The sequence below is a fragment of the Curcuma longa genome, chromosome 1 (assembly GCF_044706935.1).
Source record: "Curcuma longa cultivar G26 ecotype Majalengka, Jawa Barat chromosome 1, ITB_CL_G26_1.1, whole genome shotgun sequence".
NCBI classification, from domain to species: domain Eukaryota; kingdom Viridiplantae; phylum Streptophyta; class Magnoliopsida; order Zingiberales; family Zingiberaceae; genus Curcuma; species Curcuma longa.
The window spans coordinates 21,189,838-21,212,683 of record NC_133861.1 but is presented as its reverse complement, the minus strand read 5'-3'; the positions used below and the strand labels follow the sequence as shown (position 1 = coordinate 21,212,683).

Below are 22,846 nucleotides of genomic sequence, written 5' to 3'. Positions count from 1 at the left end.
CCCCACCCCCCTATTTATATGCACTCACTACTGCCCTTCACTCTCATCAGTCACCACCCCCCAAAATAAACATGGAGGCGCCCCTCCCTCTCCTCTTCTTTGGCCTCCTCCTTACCTTCCCTTCCTTCCTCCTCGCCGCTTCTCCTTTCCCCTTTTCCCGCCACCTCCGCTTGGCCGGAAGCGTCAGATCCCGCCGCGCCGAGGCGGCGTTGGCCGAGTCCAAGCGCTACGAGGGCTCCTCCGACCTCGTCAACCTCCGCTACCACATGGGCCCCGTCCTCTCCTCCCCGATCAACCTCTACCTCGTGTGGTACGGCCCGTGGACCGCCGCCCAGCAAGCGCCGCTCCGCGACTTCCTCCTCTCGCTCTCTGATCCTTCCCCTCCGCCTCCCTCCGTCGCCAAGTGGTGGTCCACCGTCGCGCTCTACCCCGACCAGACCGGCGCCAACGTCTCCCGCCGCGTCGCCGTCGCGGCCGAGGCCTCCCTCCCGCACCTCCCGCGCGGATCTTCCCTCACCCGTCTCTCCGTCCAGCTCGTCATCGCCGACGCCCTCGCCGCGCGATCGCTCCCCGTCGACCACGGCCGCGGCGCCTACATCGTCCTCACCGCGCCCGGCGTCGCCGTCCAGGACTTCTGCCGCGCCGCCTGCGGCTTCCACTACTTCACCTTCCCTTCCCTCGTCGGCCACACGCTGCCCTACGCCTGGGTCGGCCACAGCGGCAAGCAGTGCCCCGACGTCTGCGCCTACCCCTTCGCCGTGCCGACCTATATGGCCGGCAGCGTCGAGGCCATGCGGCCGCCCAACGGCGACGTCGGGGTCGACGGCATGGTCAGCGTGCTAGCGCACGAGATGGCGGAGCTCTCCACCAACCCGCTGATCAACGCGTGGTACGCCGGGGAGGACCCGACGGCGCCCACTGAGATCGCCGACCTCTGTGAAGGCGTCTACGGCACCGGCGGCGGCGGCGGCTACACGGGGCAGGTGAGCAAGGACGAGATGGGGCGGAGCTATAACCTAAACGGACGAAATGGGCGGAAATTTTTGGTGCAGTGGATTTGGAGCCCGATCGCGAAGGCCTGTAGAGGACCCAATGCCATGGATTAATTGCTCCTTCGTTACTGCTTTCTTTCTACATTTAATTTCCACTATTTTAATCTTTTAGCTGCAGATTGTAAATATAAGCTCTATAAATAAGTTCTTTTTTTGAAGTTTTACAAATTGGTCAATAGTTATATATTTATTTGAAATTTTGGCATATGATTGATAGTGCGCCCAGAAAGCTGCTTTATTGTTTGACTCGGAGTAGAGAAAGACTCCCAAGACTGTTGTGCCACAGATCCAGCCTGGACCGCCCTAAACATCGTGAGTGACCACATTTCATAATATGCGTCAGGCTGTATCGCTGCTTTCTTGACCAAAAAGAAGCCTTTTTTTTAAAAAAAAAATAAAATCTGAACCATCGTTTAAAAACATTCTATCGAAGTTTCAAAAGAAAAGAAAAGAAAAAATCTTTCAATCTTCACAATGTTTGGCCACTTGTTAGGGATAAGTTCGCTCACTGCACAATTGTAGGGCATCAATAATAAAAGCAACATCGGATAAATTGGAAGGGCTCCCTATGGAAATGAATGTAAATTTGCCACATCTGTATTTATTTATCTATCATCTATGTGTATATTTAGTCCTCGTGGATATAATTAAGTTGATATTTAGATAGTAGATTATCACATAAAAATAAAGGTTGAATTTCTAGAGTAATTTTTCGAAGAATAAAATCTCTCTTCAAATGGATATTGAAAAACGTTTAGTTTGCTACTCAATGAACATCTTTTAGCCTAACAATTTGAGTGTCTGAATTTTAACTCATTTCAATTAGTTCCTTTGTTTGTGTTTCATTAAACAACAAATATAAGGAATACTAATTTTAGCCGAGATCATGAATGAAGATTCGAACCTCGCGCAGTGCATTACCATACGTTTGTGGATTTCAAAAAAATCGTAGTTATGAGTCTATCCATCCGAACTTAATTATGCTTTCCAGATTTACTCTGATGACAGTTGAAAAACTTTCGTGGGACTGAATCGATTGTCTTTAGGATTAATTAGTTCGAAGATCATCTATCCCACTTCAAACAATAGCTTGCTGGAGCATACATGCTTTTTACTTCAACATGATTAAAATGCAGGAAGTTTACTTCAACATGATTAAAATGCAGCAAGTATAATGCTTGTACAAGTGTTACTCTTGGGTGCCAAAATGCCGATAAATGAGTTGAATTCTGTTTCTTCTATGGAATGCTTGAATAAAATGTATTGAATCTAAGGAAGCATTCAGCATATATTGTTATACCTCAAACTTTGATACATTTCTCAACATATTGAACTCCTACTCTGCGGTGCTCCGTGATACATCACGGCAAATCCATACACAGGATGGTGGCAATGCACATGTTCTGTGACAACATGAGCTAAACCAATTCAATTCTGATACATTCAAGAACTCAAGAATGTTGCTTCAGTTTATTGAAAGATGTCAATGTGTAACTAATAGTAAATTTTAATAGACCTTTTGTATCGAGGCCTTTTGGTTAGTGGTTTCTTCGAAGACCAACCCAAGTGCGTTGCTACATCAGCATCAAGATCTATCTCAGATTCATCTGCCTGCTTCATCTATAATGTTCAGATTGAAACCCATTTTCTGGGAAGTTCACCAGTAGCCTCTACACGAACAGCGACCTTCCACAAAATGGTGAAACCTATTGGAATCCCTCAAAATGATCTCTCTCTTTGACATCTTTGAAATAAACTTGGCAACATTGTGGCAACCAATACACACTCTCGAATTTTTAGTAACTCGAACTGGTTTTCGTTCAGAACAATTCAAGATACCAAAAGCAATTGCCAACTTCTCACTGTGCCCACAAAGAGCTTCTTCCCTCATGGCACAATCGACACTCAACAGTGCGTACTTAATTTTTGAGACAGAGCCCTCAGTCTCCATCTGCCTCGACACTTCTTCAAGAAACAATTCTATCTTCCTTAACTTTGGATGTGATTTGTCACTTGAAACAAAAATGTGAACTTTGTTTTTAATCTCGATCCAACTACAGTTGAGATTCTTCTGCAGCCCACAGTTACCAACACTCTTCCTCAACTTCTTCATGGCTTTCCACCTCTCCACATCTGCATATGTATTTGCTAAAAGAATGTAATGTTGTGTGTTATCTGGCTCTAATTCAATTACTTTCTCAGCAACAGTTTCAGCAAGTTTCACATCCCGGTGAATTCTACAACCACTGAGCAATGTGCTCCAAATAGTAGAATCTGGTTGTATGGGCATTGACTCTATGAACTTATATGCTTTTGTTAGATGCCCAGAACGACTAAGTAAGTCAACCATACAAGTATAATGCTCCAAATTTGGTACTATTTTGCATTCATTTCTCATCATATCAAAAAACCTCCACCCTTCATTTACGAGTCCTGAATGACTACAGGCATACAAGATGGCACTGAAAGAAACTTCATCTGGTTCTATGCCCTCGTATCTCATCTTTTTGAAAAGGGTGATAGCAGTGTTACCATGTCCATGCATGCCATAACCAGCAATCATCACTATCCATGTGATACGATCCTTTTTGCTAATCCTATCAAACAACAAACAGGCAAGCAACAATGCACCACATTTTACATACATATCAACCAGTGCATTTGTAACATAACTATCCTCCAAGCACGCAGACCTTAATATTTGGGCATGAATCTGAATGCCTTTATCTAAAGATGAAAGGCTTGCAACAGCAGGGAGAATGCATGACATGGTCACTGAATTGGGTCTCAAGGAAGACTGCATTTCACAAAATAAATTAAGTGCTTCATTAGCCATACCTATTTTTGAGTAACCTCCAATCAAGGTGTTCCATGAGACGATATCCTTCCTTTCCATTTCATCAAAGACCTTTTTTGCTTCTAGCATATTCCCACACTTTGCGTACACATTCATAAGTGCATTGCTGACAAAAATATTCTTCTCCAACTTATTTCTGGCTATATAACTATGGATGTATTTCCCTTCTTCCAATGATTGATTACAAGCACAAGCATGAAGGATAGCCACAATGACAATTTGATCTGGTTTAATTCCTATCGACTCCATTTGTCTAAAACAAGAAAATGCTTCCTCCAACTGTCCAGCTTTAGCATATGCTGAGATCATTGAAGTCCATGAAACAACACTCTTTTCATTCATCTTCTCAAAAACTTGAACAGCACCTACCAAATTCCAACATTTTGAGTACATATTAATTAAAGAATTCTGAAAGGTTATCTGTTCAACAAAGCCAGCTTTAATTGCATAACCATGAATTGTTCTACCAACTCCAAGACAAGCTGTTTCAGCACAAGCTGAAAGAACTCCAGCCAATGTTGCTAAATCAAAGTGCAATCCTAAAGACACCAACTCACTGAATAGAGTGATGCTAATTCCAGGAAGGCCATTTGAAACACACCCACTGATTATTGAATTCCAAGATATAACATCCTTCTCAGGCATTTCCTCAAACAACTTAATTGCATCATCAATTTTGTGGCACTTGGAGTAAAATGCAACGAGAGCATTCCCGACTGCAATGAATCTATCCAAACCGAGTTTGACAAGATAACCATGCACACATTTGCCCTCAGTAACAAGGCCCAAAAACCCTAAACACTTCAGAGCGCTGCAAGAAGTATCTGAGTCTGGAACAACTCCAACATGCCGCATCTGTTTAAATAAAGAGATGACTTCCTTGTGACTACCAGACTTGGAATAGGCAGTCAGCATCAAGTTCCACAAAGGAAGCGCCTCTTTTGAGGCAAGCTCATCAAACACGTTTCTACCCTGACTCAAGTCGCCACATTTGACATACATGAACATTAGCTTCGATCTCAAAACATCATCTATTTGAAGGCCCGAAGAAGAGATGATAGAGTGAAGTTTCACCCCATCTTCTAAGGCTCCGAGTTTGGCGCAAAGTTGCAGAACGGAGCAATAGACTTGGGAATCAAGATTGGAACTTTCGGATTGACAGATCAAACTGAGCGCCTTACTGAGATTACCCGCCAGGCAAAGTCGCAGGATCTCTTCACGAGGACTAATGTTGGTATCCTCAGACATCAAAATTGTGCCGCCTCCGTTGGTTCTTAGAGACAATGAATGAACTCGACGAAGGCGAGACTTCGACCGTAGAGAGAAGCAGGAGAGGCTCCGGTTGCGCTGCGTCCATGCGTTGTGAGACGATAGATGGAGTCCTGAATTCGGACTCAGAGGCAACGCGACCACGGCCATTTCTCCTGGAGCCGAAAGAAAGGGAGAGAACTAAGGTAAAGATAAATTTGACGATATAATTAAATTCCAAGCCGATATGAATAAAATATTAAAATTTAAAAAAATGATAAGTAATTGAAGTAAAATTCTAGAATTTTATACACACAACTGTTCTTATTTCTCTAGTAAACGATAGAATCTTTCATCCAACAATCTTACACGATAGATTTTATAACTATTTATAAAAAAATAAATTGAGAAGTGACAATTGACCACAACAAAGGAGGATATTATTTCAATTTCGTCAAAATTTGATCCTTATCCACCTCAATAAATTTTTCCCATTCTAACTAAATGAAACCTAGGGCCACAACTGTTCTTACAATTACTACATAATTGCGCAACACATTGCTTTTAATTATCTGTATTGACTAGTCAACTCACGGAATTATTCAAGGCACTTAAAATAATCTAATCACATTCATATACATTGAAAATTTGAAGAAGACACGATCGACAGACGTGCATGTCATCACCGACTTGTGTCTCCGATCCGGCTGGTTTTGGTTGGCTGAACAAATTGTCGTCACAAGATTGAATGAGAAAGAATATCGCACAGAAATTGTATATAAAATTACCTGCCTCCTCGAAGAAGAAGCTTAATTAGAGAGGCTTTAAGCGAGAAGAAGGAAGAAACAGAGATACAAACACTTCAGATTCTTGATGGGGAATTGCTTTGAGGTCAATGTGAAATCTATCAGTCCTCCTGACACCAGGCCTCTCAGTCCAGGTGAGATACCAAAGTGTTGTTCAGCCATATACCATTGATTTTTGGTATTGCTTTAGATAAAATACCTGATGTATGCTTTGCTTGCAGTTTCAGATCGGTCAGCGTCGACGAGAACAGGCAGCAACAGCACCGCTACCACAGGGAAGCTATCGACGAGCAGCAGCAGCAGCATCAGCAGTTTTGGGAGGTCGATTGGCAGCAGGGAGGGCAGCTACGATGCCTTCTCAGCGGGCAGGATTCTGGAGGCTCCAAATCTTCGGATCTTTTCATTTGCCGAGTTGAAGAGCGCCACCAGGAATTTCAAAGCCGACTCTGTCGTCGGGGAAGGAGGATTTGGCAGGGTGTACAAGGGCTGGGTCGACGAGAAGATCCTGACTCCGACGACCAAGAGCGGAGTTGGAATCAGTGTCGCTGTCAAAAAACTGAACCCTGAGAGCCTGCAAGGCTTGGAGGAATGGCAGGTCAACACAAACTCGTACTGGATCTGGTTTGGTTATATATATTACTATCTATTTGATTCTTAGTTCTTCTTGTTCCATGGATTTGCAGTCGGAGGTTAATTTTCTCGGAAGGTTGTCACACCCCAACCTCGTCAAGCTGATGGGCTACTGCTGGGAGGAGAAGGAGCTTCTCCTTGTTTACGAGTACATGGCCAAAGGGAGCTTAGAGGGTCACCTTTTCGCAAGTGAGTACTGAAATGATTGGGATACCTAGGCGATCAGTTACGTTGCTTCTGAAAGTATGGATGGATTGCCATTGGCAGAGGGCGAGCCGCTTTCATGGGACCTGAGGATGAAGATAGCAATCGGCGCCGCCCGAGGACTTGCGTTCCTGCATGCAGCAGAGAAACAAGTGATTTACAGGGATTTCAAGACCTCCAACATTCTTCTCGACTCAGTATTGTCCCTTTTGCTTAATCTTCTTCCTGCCTGCAGGGTCTGTCTGAATTGCTGCCTCTGAAACAGGCACAAAATGACTGATTCTTTGATTGCTGATGAGCAGAACTTCAATGCAAAGCTCTCGGACTTTGGTCTTGCGAAGAATGGACCTACAGGGGAGAGAACCCATGTGACAACGAGAATCATGGGCACGTATGGGTATGCTGCTCCAGAGTATGTTGCCACAGGTATGCACCACTCGCTCATTGTGCTCTCAGATCATCTGCTCAAGAAGTTATTTCTGATTGTCTTCGCTCACAGGCCATCTGTACGTGAAGAGCGACGTCTACGGCTTCGGAGTGGTGTTGCTGGAGATTCTTTCGGGTCTGCGAGCGCTCGACCCCAGCCGCCCCAGCGGGCAGCACAATTTGGTGGATTTCGCCCGCCCCTTCCTGTCGGACCGCCGGAAGCTGACCCGCCTGATGGACCCCAGACTGGAAGGGCGCTACCCGTCGCGGGCGGCGCAGCAGGTGGCGCAGCTCACCATCCGCTGCCTCGCCGTCGACCACAAGGGCCGGCCTTCCATGAAGGAGGTCGTCGATATCCTGGTGCAGATCGAGGCGATGAAGAGCAGGGCGAGGGAGCAGTTTCAATCTCTCCCCGGCTCGCCGGCGACGCCACACCCCACCGCGCGCCTCCACCCGCAGCGCTCGCCTATCAGCCATTCTCCCCGAGTAAGGTGAAGTGATGAATAATAAAAATAATTTTCTTAAGAGAAAATATCAAAATGGAAATTCCAATCCTTTTTGTTTCCTTGTGGAAATACGAATTATATATGTACATTGAACAATTCTTTTACATTAATGCATATCGAGCTTTTTTTTGAAGTTCATATTCCGTTTTTGCAAACTAAATTAAAATCCTATGGATATCAAGCAAATCAAATCAAAATGTGAGAAATTCCATCTCATTCATTCTGGTTGAACTGAATAACTATAAGCACAATTTTAGTTACTTAACCTTTTCACTAAAAATGTAGACAAAACAATATTTTCAAGCATGTGCCGCAGCATGGACCTTGATATCGAACTTAGTCAGTTCTTAAGCTAATGGTAGATTGAGAAAGTCTAAAAACATGACATTTTAATATTGCGATACACGATACATCTGCAATGGATATGTCAGATGCAAGTCTCATTACATTATTATAACAGAATAGTCATAAAAGTATCTGGCACAAGACAAAAGTATAGGATATTATTCCAGAACGATAGTAGATCAACAAAGAGGTACTTCATATGTGCTATTGAGAAGCAACATTTTCATCTGGACACCAGTGCAGGTCATTACGTCAAACTCATTCTTGATCATAAAGCAGTTCCCTTCCCCACCTTACATGCTTGGTTTAACATCAAGACGAGTACCAATTTTCTGACCAAGAGACTTGTCACACTGCATTATAGGAAAACAATGAGAATCTTAAACCACGCTTTAAGAAAAATAAACTAGAGATGAATGACCAACCTGAGACCAGTAGGAAATCCATATGCTGCGTATTTCATGGGTCACCCTAGGATCAGACAGTGCCTCAACCCATCTGCGGATAAAACGGTCTTGTCTGCATTGAACATTCAATATTTAGATAGATTTTAGTACACATGTTTAAAACAGCATAAAAACAGAAAGCCTGGGTCAGAACAAACCGGTCAGGAGCCCAAGAGCGATATCTTTCCCCAGGCTGCTTAAAGTTGTTCTCCTTGATGATCACTGCCTGAAATTTCAGAAAGAAAGATCTCATGGAAAGTGCCATAAGACATATAGGTAACTCCACTAATAGGCATAATTTCCAGGCTTCCTCGGTTAATGTCCAGCAAATAAAAACTTTTTAAGACTAACTTTGGCATTCTCACTTTGATTGCATCATTGTAACGACTAGAACGTAGAATGAATGTACTTTTAAGCTCACATTTATCAAGTAGATGGAAATCACGTAATGCTCAGATTCAGTTAACTAGTAGTCCTAAAGTACAGAGTTAGAAAGGAACTTACTTTCTCACGCCTCCCTGTAACAACACTGGAAGGAATTGGGAACCTCTCTGCATGTCGAACAGGATCATACCTGGAAGGGAAGTAATTCACCTGAAAGCAGCAAGCATGCAAGCTCATTAACAGAATACTTCTCTTAAGGCAGTGGTGTGGAGAACAAAGAAACTAAGATTACCTCTTCATCTCTGTGCATGAAGTTCATAAATCCTTCATGATGGTTGTTATGATGAGCACACTTTGGGGCATTTGCTGGGAGCATCAAATAGTTTGGTCCTAGACGGTGCCTCTGCGTGTCAGAATAAGAGAAGATTCTAGTCTGAAGTAACTTATCATCTGAATAATAGATTCCAGGAACTATAATTGCTGGGGAGAAGGCAAGCTGCTCATTTTCAGCAAAGAAGTTGTCAATGTTTTTGTTCAAGACCATGCGGCCAACTGGCTGTAGAGGAAAGATATCTTCTGGCCATGTCTTGGTAACATCAAGTGGGTCAAAGTCAAATCTATCCTCATGCTCAGGATCCATTGTCTGGATGAAAAGCTTCCATTCTGGGAAATTTCCACAAGCAATAGAATCATAAAGATCTTGGGTTGCATGGCTATGATTATTTCCTCCCACAGTCACAGCTTCATCCTCCAACAAACACTTTACTCCACATGTTGGCCTCCAGTGGAACTTGACATAAGTAGATTTTCCTTGGGCATTCACAAGAGTAAATGTATGGACACCAGAACCATCCATGTGCCTGTAGTTCAATGGAACACCAACATCATCAAAGAGGAAAGTAAACATGTGCAAACTCTCTGGGTGGTGCGAGAAGAAGTCAACAATCCTCCAGTTCTCCTGAATGTGTGACTTTGGATTTGGCTTGAGAGCATGGACCATGTCAGGGAATTTCATACCATCACGGACGAAGAACACAGGAAAGTTATTACCCACCATATCAAAGTTGCCCTATGTTGGGTGAAAATGCAGAAAAGAAAAGTCAGAAAAAACAATCAACTCTCACACTCAACCAATAAACTCATATTCAAATCAAGGACACAATTACAGTTATTGAGAACTCAGTGCTACAAAAAGCATTTGCTGCTGTAATAATTTGCTGTGGTAAGTGCAACAGCAGAACGTAACTAGCTACCATATTTAAATATGTGAGCACGGCATCATGATTTAGAAAATGAATCATGTATTATTACACTTGGAAGCTAATATATGCAAATAACCCTTTCATACAAGATCCACAAATTGCACCATAGTGACCAGATCTCCAAAATGGATGGTTTTTTGGTACCTCAAAATCTACATGAACACTGAAATTATTCATTCAGTATGTCAAAATATTTATTGCTATACCATGTAGAAAAGTTAATAGAATTACAGGCTGCATTACAAAGAAAACTAACCAGTGCAACTCTCCTGGATACTAAAAGCCAAAGATAATTTACATTCCCAAAAGAGTAACTCCAGTGTGCAAAACGTCCACTTACCTCTCTTGTGTAGAACTTCACTGCAAAACCTCTTGGGTCTCTCAAGGTTTCAGGACTTCCACGTTCATGAATAACAGTTGAAAAACGCAAGATGAGTGGAGTCTGCACTCCTGGTGCGCGGAGGAAATCAGCACAGGTCAGATGAGAGACATCATGAGTGACTTCAAAGAATCCTTTTGCACTAGCTCCCCTGGCATGAACTACTCGTTCTGGAATGCGTTCTCTATCAAACTGTGCAATTTTTTCAACTAGATGATAATCCTCAAGGAGGATAGGACCTTACAATTAGAAAATATCTTTAGTCAAAATGCAGATAGACCAAATGAAATCAACATAGAAAAATTCTTCTATGAATGTGAAAGAATAATGATGAAGTATCAGAATTCTACACCAACACTATACATGACCAGTAGAGCCAATCAATAAACAAGGTTTCCATCTTTAATAAAACAATTGAGAGAAGTCAAATTGAGATGCAAAAACTTCTTATGCATAAAGACCTAAGGCTTCAAAGTGAATGCATGATTGTATGCAGGTTCCAATAAATAGATGGTGCATCATAAATACAATCATAGACATATTCTATAAAGATGAGTAAATTCGTGAGTGTGTCTTTGTTACAGAACAACCAGATATAGTTAATAAAACTATTGTACATAATATATATAGATTTCAGGATGGTCTTCCGAGGTGTTGACAGCAAAAACTAGTAAATATTTTATTAATTATATGGCAGTTTAACTACAAATAGTAGATAAAAGTCACAAAGCAAGCAATAAAACTTCCGGTTGATGATTTGCCACCAGTATAAGTCCTGTGGCTAATTGGAGGGGAGGACGTAGCCGTGTAAGGAATTAGTTTAAGTAGGAGGAATAGAAATGAAATAATTGCATTATCCTTCTTCGACTTACTTTCTCCCACCATATTTATTCGAATGGTGTCTTTAATTTGTGTTTACTGAAGATTAAAACTTTGAAGGAATCTCATTATCTGCCCACAAAGCAAATACGAATTCTCTTTTTACCCTCCATTTTCGTCCAATTTTGGTGGACATAAGATAAAAGAATTGGATAGAATTAAATTGTTCGCTCGCCTCCCTGCCATCCAAGTCAACTGAAGAAATTACTAAATTCATTTCTTTCTCTCCTTCTATTATTTCCATCCAAGTGGACACGCCAGAGATAGGGATGCGCACAGATGCGCTGCTTCTCTTCCATTCTAATCAATACAAAGAAACATTAAAAAAAATCCAAAGAAATAGAAAGGCACCAAATTATCAAATCTAATATCAGAACGAACATATTTGGTGGATCACTGAAATAACTAGCTTGTATAATAGAAACACAGACAGCAACAAAAGATCGACCGAGGTGATAAAACGCTCGACAGAAGCTATATTAGCACATCTTCCATTACCGCGGATTCCGACAGTGAGTGAGGAGTTATTGTTCCAAACAGGAGCCCCAGCGTTAGTTGTCCAGAAGGGGGAGTTGTAGTGGCTCGACGGGCGATGCTGCACCAAATCAAAAACCGAAAAAATAATCAGACGATCAAGAACATGTTTTTGGCGAGGCATAAAGATCCAGCCTTTCCGCGAAATCCCACAAAAATAACGAGGAAAAAAAATCGGCGAATACAAATCAACCCTAAAGGAAGAGAAATATGCAAGGCTCCGAACGATTTATCTCAACAATCATACCGAACGTCTGCAGGAAAACCCACAAAATCAAGAGGACAACGAAACGCTACCTTGTACGGATCCATGACTGCGCCTGGCAAGGAGGGGACGATAGAACTCGCGTTGAGGGGGCGATCGCTGCGATTTGCTCGCAAGGGTTTCCGTCTCCGACGCGACGAGGGAGTTAAATAAATGGCAGCAAAGGAAGGGAGCGCGGCTTTATTTATGGCAACTCGATTGACACGCGTCCATATTTTGTTCGTTTCCTTGTTTCTTCTGTGTTCCAACGTTGCTTCAATTCCTATCCACTCGAATACAAGACACCATGCCCATCTCGTTATTCTCGAAAAGCAATTTCTCGGATTCAAAAATAAGCAATTGTTTAGTAATTTCTCCCTTGTCATTAAGCTTAATTATGAGTTTTGAAATTTAACAAAATAAATAGTTTGCATTCGACATTCGATAATTTACTTAATAAGTAGTTTAATTAAGCTTAATTGATAATTTTCTGGAGTCATATGAAAATTAGAAATCAAAATAACCACATAACATTTGATATGAAAGTCTTATGGCAATATTGTAATATTTTATATCTATTTTGATAAAATAAATATAAATAAATATAAAGATAAAGTTTACTTTTTTTAAGTAGTGATTGTAGATGTAGATTGACAATTGATCCTAAATCTAAAGGGAAAGTTTATAGTGTCTTAACTCATAAATAATTTTTATTACTTTTCTCTTATCATGTACAAGGCCAAATAAATTTATTAGGTATCCACGTGATAATACTTATAAATTAAAGAATAAAATATTAATAAGACAGCGATATTAGGATTAAAGTGGTTGAATCATCATCATGATTAATTCTGATCACGAGAAGTAATCAATTTATCGCGAGATGATTGATGAAGAACACTTGGCGAAGCAATCTTTCATGTTTATTTCCCGTCCACGTAATTGCTCTTTTTAGTATTTACTTGTTTATCATTTCCTTATCTTCTCCACCAGCGTCTCCTCCGCCGCTTCATCGGCGTCCGTCGCGGCCACTTGCTCGTCTCCTACGTGGCGCCTTTATTCGTTAGACGGCCCGGGTGGATATGGTTAGCGACTCGATGCGTAGCGTGTGAACGGAATCTACAGGAGCAGGAGAAATCGGCTATAATATAATATTTGCTGCACCTCCTCGTAAAAAGCCAACATCACTGACGTCTACAATTTTATTTATTTACTTTTTTTTAAAAAAAAAGAGAAAAACAATTTGCGGTGTCCATAAAATCCTGAAAATGTTACAAATATGAGCTTCCGTTCCACCGGCTTATCCAGATATTTGTTAAATAAACAAACATAATTTCCAGATATAATAATCTGTTCTCAATTTAAAAGTGATAAAAAAACACGTTAAAAAAAGTGTTTATAAGATCATAAAAATGGAATCGAATTAAATTTGTTTTTAATTTTAGATTGAACATATTAATTTTCTTTCAGTGCTATGTGGATGGTTTATTTTCCTGACCTTCCAATACGCCTGCGTTTGGCAACACAAAAAATTAGAGGAAGCTAAACAAAATGATTTTATGGCCATTCATATTTATTGTGGCTATACATATGTATGTAAATATTGTTGAATTAATTAGGACTACAAAAAAAATTTTTTCATGATAAAAGTTGAGGGACACTAAATTTTCTTTCGCTAATAAAAAAAATAAGTTATTGAAGGTTATATAATGGAATATCACGCGTTTGAGAATGATCAGAAACTTAACACAATTATTCCATTAAAATTGGACTGAATTGAATCGAATTAATTGAAATCGAACTAAATTGATTTTTTTTAAAACTAATTAAATCGATCAAATTTTTAAATACAAAATTTATAAAATATCGATTAATTCGATTTTCGATAAAATTAATTAAAATTTTTAAATATTATAAAAAATTTATCAATTAATTAAATATTTATAAGTTAATTTACTTAAAATTTATAAATTATTTTTTTTGATTAATTCAATTTATTTGATTTAATCAAATAAAAAAATTTTAAAATTGAAATGAACTGAATTAATTAACTTTTTTTAAAAAATAAATAAAATTTTGAAATAACTGAATTAAATTTTTAAATTCGATCGGTTCAAGCGATTTAATTAAATTTTTGCTCCAAGTAAACTAAGGGTCTGTTTGGTTGGGGGAAAGCTTTGAATCTTAGAAAGCAGAGAAGAGTCGTTCGCTACATGGACAAAGGCTTCGAATCTTGGAAAGCAGAGAGGAGTCGTTCGCTACGGACGAAGGCTTCGAATCGCCGTCGCCGCTAGGTTTCGCTCGCGCGATCGAGAAGGGAGTCGAGTTTCGAAGGCTTCGGAGGGTTCACAGAAGGTTTCGAGATGAAGGCTTCGAATCTTCGTCAAGACGAAGGCTTCGAATCGCCGCCGCTAGGTTTCGCTCGCGCGATCAGGGAGGGAGTCGGGTTTTGGAGGGTTTAGGATTTCGCAGAGGGTTTCGCTGACGTAGACTCGCGGGGTAATTAGGTAAAGAAAATTTACTTAACCCCGGAATCAACAAAAACCTAAGTTTTTCTTGGTTATCCAATTCCGGGTTGGATGCCCCTTTTTGCTGACGTATGCTGATGTGTCAGGAATAAAGCATTACTTGGAAATCCTTAATTACCTAAACCAAATAAGGTTTTGAATGATAACTTTTGATGGATAACGAAGGGAATCACGGATGACCCCCAACCAAACGCACCCTAAGAGCTTAGCAAGTTGTTCTTGGATATGATGCAACGACAAAGCGCTCCTGGTTCAAATCTCAATTATTATCGGGATAAAAAAAATCTGAGAGGTTGATTATAGGGGAGGAGCCATCCACGTCTAAGATTATCCAAAGGTTGAATTGTACTTGCATGATCAAATACTACATCGAAGACTTAAAAGATTATGAGAGTTTATAAAAGAATACAATTTTGGATTTTAATTTTGGATAGAGTCTATCTAGTGATCTGTGTTAATTACTAAATAACAATACTATTTTCTGGGTCGTTATCTAGCGATTTAGTTGATTGGAGGTAACAACCAATCAATAAAACGTTAAATCAACTTTAGGATGCTGATTTTAGGCTTCCATATAATATTCTACACGATGTTTAAAAGTTTATAATGGTTAAAATCACACAAGTTGATTGGTAAATAAGGTACACATAAACATTAAAATGTAAGATAATTACAAATTATTTGATTTCTAATCAAAATAAACATTTTCAAAATAGAAAAGAAGCTCGATAAGTTCTAACGATATAAGTATCTAAATTTTAATAATAGTTCAAACTAATTTACTAATCAACACAAAATATTACTTTTGATATTATGAGGTTTTAGACATCTTAAATACATCATATTAATTTTTTTATCTAAACACTATTTAACTGCAAGCTAAACAACTCGCAATTTGTTTAATCATTTTGTAAAAAATGTAAATTCATTTATAATCGATTTATTTTTTTTCAAAATTTTAATTTTCAAATAACTTGCATTCTTTTTTTTTTTTCAATTTCTAAAATGTAAATTCATTTGTGTCATAGGTATCTTTTGGTAAAATAAATAAATAAATCATATTTTAATTCCAAATAACAATATTTTCTAACCGTTGTGAAGAAGACATTGTTGCCTTCCAATTAATATTTAACACACACTTGGACACGTGGAGTTTAGTTAGCTCTGAGAATTTGAAAAGATACCGTTGGCAAGGTGTCTCCGCCATCCAGATAAGATCAACGGTCAAGATCGACTAGCCGTTGATACTAGCCTCCAGCATTGGCAGGTAAGCAATGCCCTTCCACTGGGGCGTTTCTTCCCCGTTCTATTTTTCCTTTTCGCCTCTCTCTTTATTTGCCCTTCCTCACGACATCCTTCGAGAAAGAGCGGATTGAAGGGAGCGGCGGCTGGATTCATGTTCTTGCTCCAGTTCAAAGGTCTCGATCCGCCCACGCGATGCTTTTCTCGTTACACCTCCTTGGAATCGATTTCACGGCTCTATAGTGGATTCCATTGCTCGATTGGTCTGTGAGATTCGGAGATCGGATCTTGGTTAAGCTTTCTGGGACAGAGCAGGGGAGATGGATGCAGCAGATGAGAACAACCAACATCGAGTGAGACCTGCAAAAGGTTCGTTCGGTTTTTTGCGTCGTGATTTTGATATTTGAAATTTGTGATTAGTGTCCTTTTTGACCCTCGTCTATGCAGATATGGGCGAACGAAGAGCACTCCGGGATATAAAGAATTTTTCCGGTGCTCCGTCACTTGCTTGTGCGATCAGCAGGAAGTATGCATTACTGTTCTTCTTTGGTTTGATTGTCTACACCTTTCGTCCTTGTCTGTTTTGTTTTGCTCATTTTTCCCTAAGTGGAGTTCGGATGAAAAGAATCCAACATGAACAGCTCAACGCCAGTAACATGGTTGATCTCATACATTCTTGTTGAAATTAGTTAATGCCGATCCATTTGGATCGGGTCAGATCGGTGAGCACATCATCAAGTATAACGACATAGATCGATGCATCCTTTTTCTGAGTATGGTCAGGACACCCCCTGTATATAGTCGTCATTGATTTAATATCGGTGACCATTGAATCACCCTTCTTGGACGTCGACACTCTCTTAGATAAGCTGTTAGGCGATTTTGAGTTAGGTTTGTATAGTGCTGCACGAGGAGATCGAGAAGCGCTTCATGTTTGCTGTTCTTGCATGACTGTTCCATTCTCAAAGTCGCCTATTATTCGACCATATGACTACAAATAATCTTTATTTATTCATTTAATTTTCTTGATTTAATTGAGATTGTATATTTTCTTTGTTCTAGCCCAATTTTGAGATTTGTCAATCTTAATTTTTCAGCAAATTTTTGGATTATAAAATCCTCAAGCATCTCCCATGAAATTTGACAATTATGAATCTCAAAGTTGAGGTTCATGTTTGCATTCATGCATCATGCATCATGCTCATACATGAGCTCATGCTCTTATTGATTAATCGGATCAAGCTTTCATTACTCAAATGATTTTAGTTTACTCACAAAATAGTCTGTCTTCTTCGTTAGTGAAAATTAATTTTCAAGATACATTACTACCTTTAACCTTATTGTCTGTGTATTTTAGCTGATTTTACCCTATGCATTATCATTCAGGAATTTTGTGGCTACATTGGCAAGCAAGCCACAAACTTTTTATCAGGTAATTTTAGCATTCAGTTATCCAACCAACTGAGAATGTTGCTTATAAACATTAGAAGTTTTTTCTCAAAAGTAGAGTTGAAGTGCCTAATATAGCTTAAAATAATAGGATGCACAAATTGGAAAGGAGAACCAATATAAAGCACATGTGTCATTACCAATGAGCTCAAATTATTCTAATATTTGTGCGAAGAAAGATGTAAATGACTCCGTGGTTGATGAGGTGGAGGAAATGGTTTGTTCTGGATCTTCATTTTTTTTAGATGTCCTGCTAATGTTAAACTCTCTTCCTTTGTTATTGTTTTATAATCAAAAGCTTCTGTAGCAGAAGAACCATGACCTCAAGGATGTCCAAGTCAAAATGGAAGATCATGTCACTATTTCATTTCCAGACATTGATAGTGGTGATTTGAATAATCCACTTGCAGTTGTCACGTATGTAGAAGACATATACAAATTTTTCAAGAAAATTGAGGTCAAGTTTTCTACATGATACATAAAAAATAAAAAAAACTTTAATCTATTCCATCTTGTCTGCCATATTTGGCGCGAGGAACTTATATATCAAGTTGGATTTAAACTAGTTCCATTTTAGGAGCACTAAATGTTTACCAACTGACTTGTTGACATGCTTTTATTAACATATGTCTAGGTTACAAGCTGTGTAAGCCCTGATTACATGTCTCACCAGTTTGACATCAACGAAAAAATGAGAGCCATTCTCATTGATTGGCTGATAGAGGTCACGGGCATTTTCTAAATATACTTCTCTCTAGACATTTAGTTCATCATCGATATTTTATGTGACATGTGATTACTGCTTCATGTTTGCTTTGCAGGTTCATTATAAATTTGAACTGATGGATGAGACACTTTTTTTAACCGTTAATATTCTAGATAGATTCTTAGCAAGGAAGACTGTTGTCAGGAAGATGCTTCAGCTGGTTGGAGTTACATCACTGCTTCTTGCTTGCAAATATGAGGAAGTCTGTGTTCCAGTGGTGGAGGATTTAGTTCTCATCTCAGACAGGGCTTATACCAGGGAAGAAATCCTTGAAATGGTAAAACTTTTAGAAATTTCATTTGAGTTTATTATTATTATTATTATTTGTCACTTATAAGCTATGTTTATATAATCTTTTTATGTACCCAACTCGCCAAACTTATAGTAGTAAGGCTAAATTCAAGTAGATAATACTAGCTGAACTGGGCAACTATAAAATTACAAATAAAATACAGAATTCAAATAATAGATAGTTGACCAAGCCGAGATAAGGCTAAATTGTAAGATACCCAGAAGTCAAATTGGAACACTACTGAGTACAATCAATAATTTAAAACAGCCGAGTCAAGGACTTCAAGAAATAACTGAGTCAAGGAGCTTGAGAGATAGTTGAATTAGGAACATAGTCAAACTGAAGGATGACTTGCGAGGCTGACTTAAGGTTGTCGAAAGGCTGAACTACAAGATAACTTGGAAGTCAAGTTGGAGCTCTGTTGAGCACAATTGAGTCCTATGATAATCATAATTTTTTAAAAACATATTCATCCCCTCTTCGACGGTACTTGGAGGTTTGAATGGACGTCTGTCATTAATCCTCTTATTTAGACAATAGTTGACACTTGATTAATGACCGAATGTTTCAAAGAGTGGTAAACATGTGTATATGTGATCTAGGGGATTAATAGAAAAATTATTTTTCCTCTTAGATGAAATTGCATGATTGTTTTCTTTAATTTTTTTTGCATGCTTAGTTTAATTTCTATTTAATTTAGAATGGCTAGATAGGAGATAAGTTTTGACAATATAATATCGGAAAGGATTAAGATGATAGTAGACTAAGAAAACTTGATCGAAACATGTCTAAGTTGAATCATAAGCATTCTACCTGGTGTAATCAGCTGAGTAGATCTAGCTAAAGCTACTCCAATCAAATATGAACTAATTAGACTAGGACTTAATACTAAGTTTCCTAGATTGGCTGTTTTGGAAAAGTTTTATCTTAGACACATAATTATTTTAATAATGTCAATTGTGATTCATCACAGCCTGGAAGCTTATACTAAAAACACCAGCTTGACAGACCCAAAACTAAGTCTGAATTTAATACAAGATTAAACAATCTTCTTTAAATTCAAAATTAATTTTAATCAAGTAAAATTGAAATCTATCTCACAAAACCTATATGACTAACTTGTCTGATAATTTAGAATAGATGAGATATTAAGTTAAAATCAACAAACTATATTTTAATTTGCATATGACTACTCAATCTATAAGAATTAGGGTCTGACTAGATAAGTAAAATAAGAATAATTTATAATATTATATCATTTTCAATATTTTTTTGAACTAGTCTAGGTCTTACCTTAGAAAATATGAACCTATAGATGTAGATAGCCAATATCTCACAAACACATTAGGGTTAATTTGTTTGTATACTGAGTCACCTAGATCAATGTGAGATGCATTATGTTCAATATGAACAAATCACTTAAACTTAACTAACCTAATTGAAGACTTCTATCTTATGATAGTAATGTTGAAAATAAAAGGTTAGACATCTAATTAGGATAACTAATAGCCAAATTAAGTAAATTTTAAGTTGTACCCAAGTTCGTAAAAAAAATGACCTATTCGTCTACCCAAAATCTTGATCAGTAGACCGAATCCGTTGAAGCATCTGGAGATCGAACACGTGTCAAAAAGATAAAAATTGACCTATCGATCTATTGCAAACCAGGATTGGTAGATCGATCACGATCAAAAAGCTTATGGTTAGAGCTGACTGTCAATTGATGTTGACTAGTCACGATCGATAGATCGATTAGTACGCATCAATAAATTGAACGGCCTCGAGAACTCAAAAAGCTGTGTTGGAAATTGAATGGTTGATTGAACCTTAGTGGATTGGTAGATCGATCCCGCCCTATAAAAAGGGACGCTAGGTAAGGTCAACCTAAAAAAAAGAACTCCTTCCTCTTCCTCTCTAATCCGTTGATCAAATCCGAAGACCTCGATTACTCCAATCCGAAGCTTCCGACCCCCTCGATATACCTCAGCAATGATCCCTAAACCTCCTTGATCATTTCTATTGAACTTATATTTATTTTTAGTTGAATTATTTCATTGTATTCAAAAACACTGTGCTGAACAAGGTCCCTCTCATTTGACCTATGACCCTAGATTTTTATTTGAAAAACTTATGTTGTCTTTTGACACTACGACCCACGAAGTTATAGGGACCCGATATTTAAACATTGACTTTTTCCACACCTATTTGCCCAGTCATAGTTGAGATAATCAACTATTATGCCCCAACAAAATTAGTCTACTGCAACTATCATGCCAACATTGACTATTGTGCAGAGTTCTACCATAACCTCACTCCTATAGATGACCTACATTATAAGACTAAGACCATAGATATGCTTTTTAACATTGAGACCATGATGAACATGTTAAAATCAATGCCCTTTGTTCTTGATTCGAGTTCTGGTTGGGACTTGAGCTTTGGCTCTTTGTTCTTGCTTTTACTTGCAAGTAAATCAATGCCCTTTTCGGTCAGAATTGTATTAGTTTGTTCATAAAGCTCAAATTCTGAAAATAACTCATCTAATTTTATCTTTGAAAGGTCCCTTAAAACTTTGTATGCATCTACCAAGCGCATTAATTTGTTCTCAACTAGAATTGCACAACGTGTTTCTCGAAAATACTTTTAGTACGTACCTTATCACATCTCGGTTCTCCACTTGCTGCTCGATCGAGTGAAGTTCGTTGAGAAGGTCATGGATCCCGATGTGTAGCTGACTCGCCGATTCTCCTTTTTGTATTTTGATATTATACAATTTATTTAAAAATAAACCACGATTACATACCTTAGTCAAGGTGAAGGATGACTTGGGAAGCTGAGCCAAGGTAGTCAAAAAGTTGAACTACAAGATAACTCAGAAGTCAAGTTGGGAGCTCTATTAAGCACCACCTAGTAATCATAGGACTAGAAGTTTGAGTGGAGTTCGGTTATTAATCCTTTGTTGGTTAGCTTATCTAGACAATAGTTGATACTTGATTAATGACCGATTGTTTCAAGGAATGGAAAAGATTAAACCAAATGACAAAACATAGATTATGCTACGTGGGCAATTTTTTACTCAACCGGTTGGACATTCGACATGTGTAAGTTATGCTCACATATGAGTCAATTAGATCTAGTATAATTTGGATCCTGGATTCACACTCCCCACAGGCACATGCATGAGACAAAGTCTCTCATACATTGATATTTATATCTTTAAGGTGTGATTCAATATAAACTAGTCTTGTCGCCATAAAACTTCTGAACAAATTTTATCTAGTTTCATTCACTTTTCCAACAATACTCAAGTGACTTACAAATTGTAAAACACGCTCATCTGTTTAATGCAATTTAATATCTTTGTGAGCAGGAAAGGTTGATTGCCAACACATTGCAATTCAACATGTCTGTGCCAACTCCATATGTTTTCATGAGAAGATTTCTCAAGGCAGCTGAATCCGACAAAAAGGTAACAGTTTGTGCAACAATTTATACTACAAATATTTGCAAATCTAAATCCCGTTGTTCTCATGGAGCCACCATTCATTGCCTATCATCAAAACCAGCTTGAGCTGCTATCATTTTTCATCATAGAGCTTTGTCTCGTTGAGTATAAAATGCTCAAGTTCCATCCCTCCTTGCTGGCTGCCGCTGCGATATTCACTTCGCAGTGCACTCTCCGAGGATACAAGTATTGGACTAAAACGAGTGAGATGCACACGACCTATTCAGAGGACAAACTGCTGTGAGTTCTCATGTGGGCCTTGATTTCATCTTCCATTGATCATCATATAGAAAAGAATGATGACAAAACCGTAAGAATCCTTATTCCCCAGACTCTCTATTTCTAAACATGCATGTTTTCTGTCACAGTGATTGTTCTAGGTTGTTGGTGGATATCCACCAAAAATCTGGAACAGGTAAGCTCACTGGAGTCCACAGGAAATACAGCACCTTCAAATATGGATTCGCAGCAAAAACAGAACCCGCCCAGTTTTTGTTGGACACTAATCTTTAGTTCCAATTTGGCAGTTCCTTGAGAACAGCATCCTGCATCTACCAAGATTATTGTGGGGGTTGCAACAGGGAGAGTCCAAATACGTAAGTTGCAGGAATAATTGTTGTCTGTGACCTGTCATTCTCTTTTTGTAAGGTCTCTCTTAAGATTTGGTTGATCTAAGCTGAAGTTTGTATGTACAAAGATTATTCATGTGTTATTTACCAACAAGAACATTAGCTGAATCATCTAGCAGCTTTCAGTTGTTACTTTCATTTTCGGAGGCCACTAACTTAATTGGTTGATTCATGCTAAACTTGGATATTGATTACCAATAAGAGAATTAGCTGTTAAAAGAATTCAGTCTTTT

General features: G+C 38.8%; 4 protein-coding genes and 1 pseudogene across 4 annotated transcripts; 3 read left to right on the top strand and 2 right to left on the bottom strand.

The window, feature by feature from the left end:
* The first annotated feature begins 32 nt into the window (after nucleotides 1-32).
* LOC141833061 (protein EXORDIUM-like 5) lies at nucleotides 33-1,210 on the top strand. Its single transcript, XM_074720460.1, has one exon. The coding sequence runs from the start codon at nucleotides 72-74 to the stop codon at nucleotides 1,104-1,106; it is 1,035 nt and encodes a 344-aa protein (XP_074576561.1). The 5' UTR covers nucleotides 33-71; the 3' UTR covers nucleotides 1,107-1,210.
* A 1,077-nt stretch (nucleotides 1,211-2,287) lies between these two features.
* Nucleotides 2,288-5,328, bottom strand: LOC141812379 (pentatricopeptide repeat-containing protein DOT4, chloroplastic). The gene has a single exon (XM_074700407.1). It carries the CDS (start codon nucleotides 5,326-5,328, stop codon nucleotides 2,710-2,712), a length of 2,619 nt encoding a protein of 872 aa, XP_074556508.1. The 3' UTR covers nucleotides 2,288-2,709.
* A 702-nt stretch (nucleotides 5,329-6,030) lies between these two features.
* LOC141848187 (putative serine/threonine-protein kinase PIX13) lies at nucleotides 6,031-7,718 on the top strand. Its single transcript, XM_074736252.1, has 6 exons — nucleotides 6,031-6,097; nucleotides 6,215-6,558; nucleotides 6,647-6,782; nucleotides 6,861-6,994; nucleotides 7,100-7,223; nucleotides 7,297-7,718. The coding sequence occupies exons 1-6, from the start codon at nucleotides 6,031-6,033 to the stop codon at nucleotides 7,716-7,718; spliced, it is 1,227 nt and encodes a 408-aa protein (XP_074592353.1).
* A 372-nt stretch (nucleotides 7,719-8,090) lies between these two features.
* Nucleotides 8,091-12,362, bottom strand: LOC141848170 (catalase isozyme 2). Its single transcript, XM_074736251.1, has 8 exons — nucleotides 12,256-12,362; nucleotides 11,923-12,019; nucleotides 10,507-10,784; nucleotides 9,197-9,973; nucleotides 9,025-9,114; nucleotides 8,679-8,746; nucleotides 8,500-8,593; nucleotides 8,091-8,427 (listed from the first exon to the last, which is right to left on the bottom strand). Exons 1-8 carry the CDS (start codon nucleotides 12,268-12,270, stop codon nucleotides 8,368-8,370), a joined length of 1,479 nt encoding a protein of 492 aa, XP_074592352.1. The 5' UTR covers nucleotides 12,271-12,362; the 3' UTR covers nucleotides 8,091-8,367.
* Nucleotides 12,363-16,291: 3,929 nt separating this feature from the next.
* Nucleotides 16,292-22,497, top strand: LOC141841706 (G2/mitotic-specific cyclin-2-like; annotated as a pseudogene).
* The last annotated feature ends 349 nt before the right edge of the window (nucleotides 22,498-22,846 follow it).